Source organism: Hyalella azteca, unplaced genomic scaffold (genome assembly GCF_000764305.2).
Source record: "Hyalella azteca isolate HAZT.00-mixed unplaced genomic scaffold, Hazt_2.0.2 contig11827, whole genome shotgun sequence".
Classification (NCBI taxonomy): Eukaryota; Metazoa; Arthropoda; class Malacostraca; order Amphipoda; family Hyalellidae; genus Hyalella; species Hyalella azteca.
Window position 1 is genome coordinate 25,905 of NW_025941810.1, and position 10,603 is coordinate 36,507.

The 10,603-nt window shown below is 36.8% G+C and overlaps 1 protein-coding gene across 1 annotated transcript; it reads right to left on the reverse strand.

The window, feature by feature from the left end:
• Nucleotides 1-754: 754 nt before the first annotated feature.
• Nucleotides 755-8,991, reverse strand: LOC108672422. The gene is made up of 6 exons (XM_018160070.1): nt 8,949-8,991; nt 6,692-6,877; nt 5,925-6,040; nt 4,425-4,467; nt 3,300-3,470; nt 755-873 (listed from the first exon to the last, which is right to left on the reverse strand). The coding sequence occupies exons 1-6, from the start codon at nt 8,989-8,991 to the stop codon at nt 755-757; spliced, it is 678 nt and encodes a 225-aa protein (XP_018015559.1).
• Between the last annotated feature and the right edge of the window lie 1,612 nt (nt 8,992-10,603).

Genomic DNA, 10,603 nt, shown 5'->3' on the forward strand with positions numbered 1-10,603 from the left:
TCATAACCGTCGTGTCTCGCTGATATAGATGTCTCACGGTCAGTCTGGCCGTAGGTTTATTGTAACGGATCATGGCTGAAGGACCTGATGTTATTTTTTCTAATCTTTATGCAAGAATTTCGTGAAAAAATTTCCTTCGCATACCATAACATGACATAATCATTGATTCTATCTTGAAAGTGGGTTTGAAATATCCGCATCAATAATAATTAGTTATATTTGCGAATTAGGAAAATGATTCACATATCTCGAAGATTATCCATCCCTAGCCCTCCCATCCCATGATGGGAAATGATATAATATAAACACCCTGCAGATGGGCCATTGATGATACTCTCCTAGATAGGACAATAAAAACACTGGCCTGGAAATTACAGAATTTATTACCATCTAGATTGAACATTTAAAAGAATGTTCTAGATAGAACATAAAACACACTCCTCAAGATGGGGCAAACGCTGCACTCCTCTAGATGAGGCATGAACAGCACTCCTCTAGATGGGGCATGAACAGCACTCCTCTAGATGGGGCATGAACAGCACTCCTCCAGATGAGGCATGAACAGCACTCCTCTAGATGGGGCATGAACAGCACTCCTCCAGATGGGGCATGAACAGCACTCCTCTAGATGGGGCATGAACAGCACTCCTCTAGATGTGGCATGAACAGCACTCCTCCAGATGGGGCATGAACAGCACTCCTCTAGATGGGGCATGAACAGCACTCCTCCAGATGGGGCATGAACAGCACTCCTCTAGATGGGGTCTGACTCACAGATCACCCGGCGCACATGACTGCACCACGCGCTGCTGAAGCGGTACATCCCCGCGCAATTCAACTCCAGGCAGTTCTGCTTGCCAGGATTGTCGGGTTCTAGATACCCAAATACAGTCTGTGCAAAAATGAAGCAAACATCTATTGTTTTTGTTACATCAATGTAACAGTCAACCTGGATGGTTGTTGCAACAATCATCCAGGGTGTTGATTGATACATCATTTACATCAGAAATGCAATTATATTGTTTAAATTACAGTATTTACAGAAATATTTCATGATCCTGGATTCTTCAAAGTTTCGTATTACCAAAATGACTTTCTTCCATCCCATGTTTTCATTTTTTATATATACCAAATTTTTAAATACATTTCTAACTGAATTATTTCAAAATATGGTTCTGTCATGAGATTGCGATTAAGTCGTTATATATATACTTATTAATTTTAAATAAAGCGCATTTATTTCAATTTACCTCACTGATATATTTTTGAGAATTTATCTGACTGGAGGCACGATTCACAGTAAAAAGCATGCTTCTACAGGCAATTGATTTCGGATATCTCAGTCGAGGAAAGTAACTTTTGATATTAAGTTTATACGTGTATAAAAATATAAGTGTCTCAGTCAAAAATTAGTGAGTTGAGCAAATGAAATCATGCAGTGCATAACTCGCTTTTAATATGTCAACTAAGAGCCGAAGAGATTTTCCAGGAAACAAACTGTATTTTATGAAATATGTTTGGTTTGTAGCCGCTTGAACAGGCTAAAGAAATTCGCGAAATGAACAGGAAATTATCTATGCAGTTAATTCTCGAACGCAAGATGAACTTATTTCATTTGCATCATATATGCGTATACATGGTTCGTATATTTCATCTGCATATGAATCATTATGACTTATTTCATTTGCATTTGCAGCTGAGAGGCGAATTTATTGCCCAGAGGCCGTATTATCAAAACTTCGTAAGTACGCAAAATCGACTCACGAGTGGCGTAAGTGCTGACTTGATGACGTAACTCTAGCGGTGGTATTATCAAAACATTTGCGCGGGAAGCTACGTAACGTAACTGTAGGCCTGCTCGGAGATGTCGTAAGTGAAGTTCCGCACAAGTTTAGAGTTTCTGCTTCAGCAATAGGAAACTATTGATTTACTAGCAAGTAGCAACACGTACGGCGAATTGTGATAGAATTTTGTCAATAATCCGACATATGATATGTGATCGTGCTAAATGGTGCTTTCGGGATAAAAATGTCAATTGCCTTATGCGCTATAATTTACAAGCAAATGTTGATATTCACATCTAAGAGTTTTATGATTATTTACTTGAACAATATCTTAATGCCTTTTTGATTTAAAATTATATTGTGGTTGGCAAGAACCATTTTTTCTAGTTCTCTGTAAACAAATTTATGTCTTTTTATGACAGTCGCAACTCCAACTCACGAAATTTTCTAAATTCTTTGTAACCTTCTAAAAAATTCTTCTAATTTTGAATGGGAATAATGCATTTATTTGCCCTTATTGCAAGAAATTTCGGATAATGATCACAACAACAAGTGCATTGCTATTTGGATAACGTCTCACTCATTTATCCAAATACACCCTACCAAAAGTATGGGTAGTCTTATTCAGAAAAGAAACAAAAAATGTAGGGATTAAGGAATTAAGTTTTGAAATATTATACTGTATAAAACGCTGCTGTTTCCCTGACACTAACGATATAAATGTAACTAAAATGTGAAAGGGAAGTTCTGCAGAGTAAACCACTCACTAAAGGCGTTAGGCTGGTGGGTATAAATAGAAATTAATCATAGAAATTTAAAAGCGAAGAAAACTCCACAAAATTTAGCTTATCTATATTGAAAACGTTTCGGAGACCAGCTCCATCGTCAGTTCGATAAATCTAGAACACAAATACAGTCAGAACATTGATAAAGTTTGAAGTAAAAAAAAAACACAGAAGTTAGAAACCTAAATTTAAAGGCAAAGGGCAGAATGATAAAGTAAATACCTATCTATTCACAATTTCTAATGGATAAGAACTATAAGCTGCACTTTAAACTAGACTTCTCTTTAAAAATATACAATGATTCCAAAATACGCAGATCGGAAGCACCAGAACTATGAGCTAAAACCTTAAAGTCAGTGTCGGACTCGAAACTTTATTCATTTTCTGACTGTATTTGTGTTCTGGATTTATCGAACTGATGATGGAGCTGGTCTCCGAAACGTTTTCAATATAGATATGCTTAATTTTTGTAAAGTTTTCTTCGCTTTTACATTTATAGTTAATCTGCGATTCAAGCAATCTAGTGACATTATTACTTGTGAAATTAATCATGGTATGAATTGACTCCATTCTAACCTAAGGTATGCAGGTTTACATCACTTGCGTATGAAACCTCAACTTACCAGCTCTGGTCTTAGTTATCTTAATTAAATTTAACCGTACATATTCATAATGGTTTGATTGGAGGTGTTTATTTTGAAAGATTATATAGAACTTTTCAAACGGTTACCTTGTTCAGCGAGGTAGAGGGCAACCTTGTGGTACTGATCGCAGTCGTCTACAACAATCAGGCCCCCACCGACCAGTCCACACTGGTTACGAGCGTCGTGCCAGGTGTAGTTGGTCGTAATTAAGTGAACACACTGAGTGCCAACCAAAACAAAAGGATTCTGGCAGAGACCTGCAGTAGAATACATATCCATGATGTAAATGTGGAATGAATGAAAGATATTAGATTATTCATTCCTAGAAGCTGGATATCAGCTCAGGAAGTCATTGCATGAAAGATTAGCTATGCTTTCCTTAGGGTCCTGCCATTCGTGCGTTTAAACTGACTCTATCAAGTTTATTTCAAGACCCTAAATCCTGTTTAACTGGAATATTCACCATTTCAAACTTTACGCTAGTACCGGAACTATAGATATTGCCATGCAACTTTGAACGTAAGCGTTTTATGTAAAACAAGCAATGTTCATGGAACCCTCAGGTACAAGCTGTGCCGGATGTCAGTAAATATTTATTAATGAAACAGTCAAGTTCAATATGTGCCATGTCGCAATAACATCAGAATGAAAACAAGCAAGATAAAACGATTAAAATTCAGAAGTAAACACGTAGACTGCACAAAGATTGCATAATGCATATTGCATGATGCCCCTCACCTAATATTTTCTATTGGGCTGGATAGAGGTAAGTTTGTCGCTCTCCCTCATTATGGTAACTTTTCCTTCTTCTTTTTGATAATCTTGAAGCATCTATTGAATTTTTTCGCTTTTAAAGTAAATTTTTCTAAGATATCAACTTAAGCTAACTCCTGAAAATTAAACAGGCAAGTCAAAGTTACGTACAAACTCATAACAATTTCGAACGTAATTCTGCACTTTGCTCGTAAAATTGTTTCCAGGGGATTAATTTGGCAGTTGAATGCATAAAATAATAAAGTCTTAGAACGAATTCCTCCACAACGAGTTTACTCTCTCCACTTTTCTGTTCTGGTTACCTTCCAAGGCTTCAAAACAGAACAGTAACTCACCATCTACTGATGGTCTTGAGCACAGTGGATATTTACTGTATACACAACCGTCATTTCGGAATAACCAGCCCCCGTCACCCCTTATATAAGCACAGTTCTGACTCGTTCCACCGTCAGGTTCCGTTGTCAAATCATCTCCAGGATCCTGAGGAACATATCTATTTAGAGGGAGCTGCTAAAAGTTTTTTTGATCAATTTTAATAACATGAAGCACTCAATGCAATAAGTTGGTGCAGCTGTAATATTTCTAGCGCTAACTACTGAATGTCATCACTCAATAAAGATTCTCTACTACCCAAATAATAATCAATGGTGACGCACCTATTGTTATAGGTAGGCATGTTACATTATAGGTGGCAAAACGATCCTTGCTACGCCTTGCTTGTAAAATGTGTTCCGGTTAGATTGCTAGTCAAAAACTCTGTTATTTTCGGATAAAAATATCCTCTTTACGCTGAAAGATACAAATTAGTTCTCTATGGACTGACATTGATGTGATAATTTATGTACTTGACAGAAATTTGCTTATCTCGTCACATAATTATTCTGATTTAAACTTAATATATAATAATGTGGTCTCAGCATCATTCCTACGTGACAGATTATCCATATATTAGAGTAGAGAAAAAACATCAGTGCGGATTGATGAAAGAATTTCACCCCTGACATTTCAAAATCGAATGATGTCCATTCCATCCTCTAAACATTCCTTATTTTCCACAAAAATATTCCCGTCGAAAATCTTTCTAAACTTCCCTTTTGAAAAAATGATAAAATTTCGAAATAAATAAACTTCAAAAGATAATAAACGGAATTGCTGCAAGCTGCCATTTTCTGGAATATAATAACGTGTTGGAGTAAACAGTGGTTAATGGAACCATCTAATCAGTTTAGTAGTGGCGTTTATTAATAATAATTGTCGAAATTAAAAACTGCAATACTTCAGTAAAATCTCTCAAAATGACTCGTTTGGTAAGTCCTCTCCGAATCTCCGATGTCTCAGCGGTAGAGGCTTGGTCTTGCGTGCGGGAGACTTGAGATCGATCCGAGCAGGCAGGGACTTTTCTTCAAGTCGATTTCTCACGAGTTTTGTACATGGCAATGTGATTATTTGTTCCTGCTACATTTCCGACATTGTTGCTTGTACCGCCATGCTTGATGTGTATACGTAATCCTCAAAATGTTTGATCGTATTTGGAAGGATTGCCGATCAATGTGAGAATGCACAGGAATTGGATTTAAAACTAACGGAAAATTTGTATCGACCTAATTCGAGAGGTGGTCGTTGATGGCTTAATGATTCGCCAACTGTGCTCTCGCCCTATAACTTCCACCTATAGCCACCTATAATCATCGATGCTCCACAATAATTTCTTTTTGGGTAGGTCGAATCAAACACAAACATAAGATAACATACATAAGAGTGAGAATAACGATTTGTCTACTAAATCTTATTGTTCAATCCTATTGCATCTATAGTCAAATCCTATTGCATCTAGTCGTGACTTATTTGAGCTTCATCCATTTAAAATTTCATAATAAATAAGCCTTCTTTCAGCAAATATGTTGTGTCATGTACAGAAAAAACATGGATATACTCACATTGGCCCAGTACGGAGCGCCCATTTGCACGGCCGCTCCGTCACTCCACTGCCAAACATTGGTTAGCGTTCCATTGGTCGCGCCTAACCAGTAGCCGTTGTTGTAATCAGTTGAGTCTGATGGAGTGCAAATGTAATATTAATTAATGTAAAGCTTTCAGCGTAGATAAGATCCTGTTGGCCTGTCGCCGATTCTTAACTACCTGGGCACCTCCTTGAGTTGCGCAGCTGTTGCACCCCTACCCAGTTAAAATTTAGATCCGCCTCAGCTTCTGATTCCTCGAATCAGAAGCTGACACGGCTCTGAATTTTGTTTGGGTAGCAGCTGCTCGGTCACCCCCAAGCCGAGTGGTGACCGACTGACTGACACCTAACATTTTCAGCTGTTACACAGAAGCTGTGTGTTGTACACAGGGCCAATTGTGAGCGAATTGGTACTGCATTATTAGTGTAGAATCAAATCAACATTAGTGTAGAATCAAATTCTTACGCCCGCGGCTAACAAGGCATTCCGACTCACCAAGTTTTAAGAAATCAGCGCAGAGGCATGCACAGTGTTTGTCTAGTGATAATATAGTCATAATGATAGTGCAAAAAAATCAATCAGAAGTCCTATTACAGATGAATTGAGTTCGCTGAAATTCCGGTCCCACTAAACATCAAGTTGATGCATAGGAAGAGACTTTTTTGCTAAAGTTGACATCTAACTTATGATGGTCGATTTACAATGTTTCTAAGATGACAAACATTTTGAAAGCAGAACCTTACATCCATCGTTGACATAGGAAGTGACATCAATGAAGGAAGCGCAGTCTTTAAGCACAGGCAGCCTGCCGGAATGCTGGGTGCAGTAAGTGGCCGCTTCGTCGTACGTCAGATATCCGCCCGTGTAACGGTGGATGCACTCGGACCCGACGACCTCATAGCCTTCAGGACAGTCGGCTGCGACAGCGCCTGCCAAATGAGAATTCGAATTTGATGATACAATCAGTTTGTCATGCCTAGGTGCGTAAATTACACGAAAACTTTAACAACAAGAGAAAATGACAACCAATGAATTCTTTAGGGTCCATGACAAGAGAACAAAGAGTACTCACCTGACTATTTTCATAAAAAAGCTTTTGAAATTATGGGCCCTCAAAGGAGGGGTGGTGAAATGTCCCCGATCGCGCGGCGGAAAATCTCCAAGTTCAGGTCACTGCTGTGCTAGCCACTGATTTGGAAATTAAGGTGCCTGTAAAGCTCAAGAGGGTGCTTATAAAAAATTGTTTCAGTAGTTTATTGCTAATATTTTTCGTGTGTAATAAGGTCAAGCTTGCTCGGAAATCAAAAGACCAGAAACAATTCACAAGTTCAGTGCCCTGTATATCATTGAAAAATAAAATCTCCAAGTTACATGTACAGTCTATTGCCAACACGCGTAACATTGTATACATAAAATATTGACTAATAATTCACTTTGTTTTTCCAGTGAATTTCATCTAAATATGCTAATAGAAGCCTCAGAGCAATTTTCCGACAATTTATGAATAGTTACAGTATACCGGTACCAATTTTATTGAAGCGGCATTCTGTTCTATAAAATTCTATACTATAACATACGCTAATTCTAGTTACGGGTAACAATAAATAATAATATTAATAATTAATTTTAGTTATGATAATAACTGGATTAAAATTCATTCCCATTCATTCCTGTAGACTATGTTGCTGCCTGTGTCAGCGTTTCACTTTTGACACGTGTTTATGCAACTGGATGAAATAAACGACTCGACCCCGTATTATTATAAATGAGAATAAGCATTAATAAACTTGTAAATTTACAACAAATAACGAGGTAGGAAAACAAATGAGTTGACTTTCAAAAAATAGAGGAAGCCTCCTCAAAAAAGTATGCCCTGCCAAAATTGAAAAAGTAGATAAAGAACAAGCTAGAAAGCAGCAAATTGATGTACGTTTCGCCACTGAGCTGTCACATGCATGGATATCTAAACATAGTATTCTACTGCCTTTTGCAATGTAGAATCTAATTCAAATACTTTCCCGTTATTCAAATGTGATGCAATAATGAGGCAAATGCAGCATTTTTAAACTAAGTTTTCTTCCATAGCAAGAGGAACACCATGGCTATGACTGACATATATGCTATAGTATAAAATTTTATGTTTTCACTAAAATGTTTCAACCAAATTAGTTTAGTAAAACTTACTAAGTTTGTATTTAACCATTGTCAAAAAATTGCTCCGAGGCTTCTATTAGAAATTTTAGTTTATTACTGAAAAATCAAATTGAATTTGATCTTTTTTTCATTTACAATGTATACATTGTATACATTGCATCAATAATTTTTTGTGTATACAATGTTACGAATGTTGGCAATAGACTGTACATGTATCATTTACATGTATCTTGGAGATTTATACATTTTCTTGTGATTTACATGGCACTGAACTTCTGATTTTTTTCTGTACTTTTGATTTTCGGGCAAGTTTGACCTTCCTCTGCCCAAAAATATCAACAATAAACTACTGAGCAAATTTTTTTAGAAGCACCTCTTCAAGTCCTGCGGCCACCTCACTCGAGGCCAGCACAGACATGCCACAGCAGTGACCTGAAGTTGGAGATTTGGCTCCGCGCGATCATATCAAGTTTTACATATATGGAGCTGAAGTTTTTTCAGAGTTGGTTTGAAACAGGATCCAACTAATGTGTAAACTTTCATCAAATTTGCTGATGGTCAGGTGTGACAGATTTTCAATCAAAATTGGTGCACCTGACATTGAATGACCCTTTACTAATTTGAAAAAAAAATAAAACATTGTGAAAAATTTTGTTAAATCAACCAGAATTGTTGAAGGATTTTTACTGCTTTTATTAATGTCACGGTTCGACAAATCATTTCGCTGCCAATTGACTACACTCTTAATAATAATAAGCAGGCACTAACAAAAGCTAGAACTACTCAGCAAAAGCTGTCAGTTCTTCACCTAATGGTTATTCGAATTCCTATGCAGAAGACACTCACCGATGATGAGCGGCAGCAAGCAGATGATCGTCGACGGAAACATCAGGGTGGCCCTAGGGGAGTACAACTCTAAATCAAAACTTTTATAAATTTAAATACAAACGAAAGTCAACAAGTTTATCAAGCCTCTTGAAGGAAAAGTATGTTCAGTAGAAATACCACCAAGTATGCAGTGCGTTGGTCTAATAAGTTACCTTATTTACAGCGTGCACAGCAGGTTGGTGTTTCTCACAGATTCACTGATTACACGACAAGGTCAGGTATATTCTCATGGCAACAGCTATTCTAGGCGAGTGTTGTGAACGCAACATGTGCATTGGTTCGTACGTGGACTCAAAAATGTCAATATTTTCGAGAAAACTATTGATATGATAGCTGTCCGAGAATATAAAATAAATAAGTATAAAACCTTATTTATAAACCACGTTTTTCTGGTGGTTACAAAACTAAAAACAATGAAATAAAACAAATAAAAAACTTTTAAAAACCACGTTTTCTTAACGGACAAAAAAGAAAAACATTAACTCTTACATAACATTAAAGTTATGTAGAATGTCATGTAATGTTATGTAAGAGTTAATGTTTTTCTTTCTTGTCTGTTAAGAAAACGTGGTTTTTAAAAATGTTTTTTTTTATATTTGTTTATTTTCTACTGTTTAGTTTAGAAATTTTAGCAATTCAAATCCTTTTCCAGGGTTGGCAACTCTGGATGTCCGACAAAAAATTCGATTCCCAACCGTGAATTTTTAGGGTTTTTTTAATTAAAGAAAAATAAAAAAAATTTAAACTTATTACTTCTGATGATCAAATCTTGAATTGTTAGGCAGCATAAGCATTCAAGCCAAATTTCAAGTTTACAGGATCTTCAGAAGTGCTCTAAATTAAGGTTTGACACGAAACGAAGAGAAGAAAAACGTGGTAACATAGATAAGACCTAGCATAAAAAACATGATACTAGAGTTATCTTGTTGTTAAGGGTTCCGGTGCGTAGGAATTTGGTGTCCTGCAGAAAGAAATTCAAGAATTCGTACTATAGAATTCATTTGCAAATAAATTAACGGAATAATCAAACAGGAATAATGACGAATCTTGATAGTTAAGGAATCAAAAATACAATACGAGGACGAGTGAATAATGGCGGGAGTATTGGTGCCACTTATATGAATAGAGCTTGCGGGAGGAAAGTTTTAGCCCAATATAGTTCCGACCTGCAAAAACGGACCCGGTAAATGAGTAACAGATGAGAAGGCTAAAACTTCGTAATCCACTTAGAATGACTTATTCCAAAATATAAGATGCAAGAAAAATAACATAAAAGTTCAAGTAGGTTATAACTCACCAGTGGAGTGTAGGAGAACGTAATCCGAGTCTAATAACGAGTCTAGCGTTGAAGTTAAGAAAGACAGTTACATTGAATGTATTGGTGGCCACTACAAATATTAAATACAAATATTAAATACGTAAATTTAATATGAGAATATTAAATTACTTACCGTGCTATTGGCCTCGTATATTGACCGTGCTACTGGCCTCGTTTATTTACCGTGCTACTGGCCTCCTATATTTACCGTGCTACTTGCCTCGTATATTTACCGTGCTACTGGCCTCGTATATTTACCGTGCTACTGGCCTCGTATATTTACCGTGCTAGTGGC

What these genes read in the sequence shown, in the direction of transcription:
- LOC108672422 (XM_018160070.1), bottom strand. Translation starts at nt 8,991, where the DNA reads ATGTTTCCGTCGACGATCATCTGCTTGCTGCCGCTCATCATCG. An exon ending in GCGCTCCGTACTGGGCCAAT is followed by an intron (nt 4,468 to 5,924) that starts GTGAGTATATCC and finishes TATGTTCCTCAG; the next exon opens with GATCCTGGAGATGATTTGAC. An exon ending in CCTCTACCTCGCTGAACAAG is followed by an intron (nt 874 to 3,299) that starts GTAACCGTTTGA and finishes TTGGGTATCTAG; the next exon opens with AACCCGACAATCCTGGCAAG.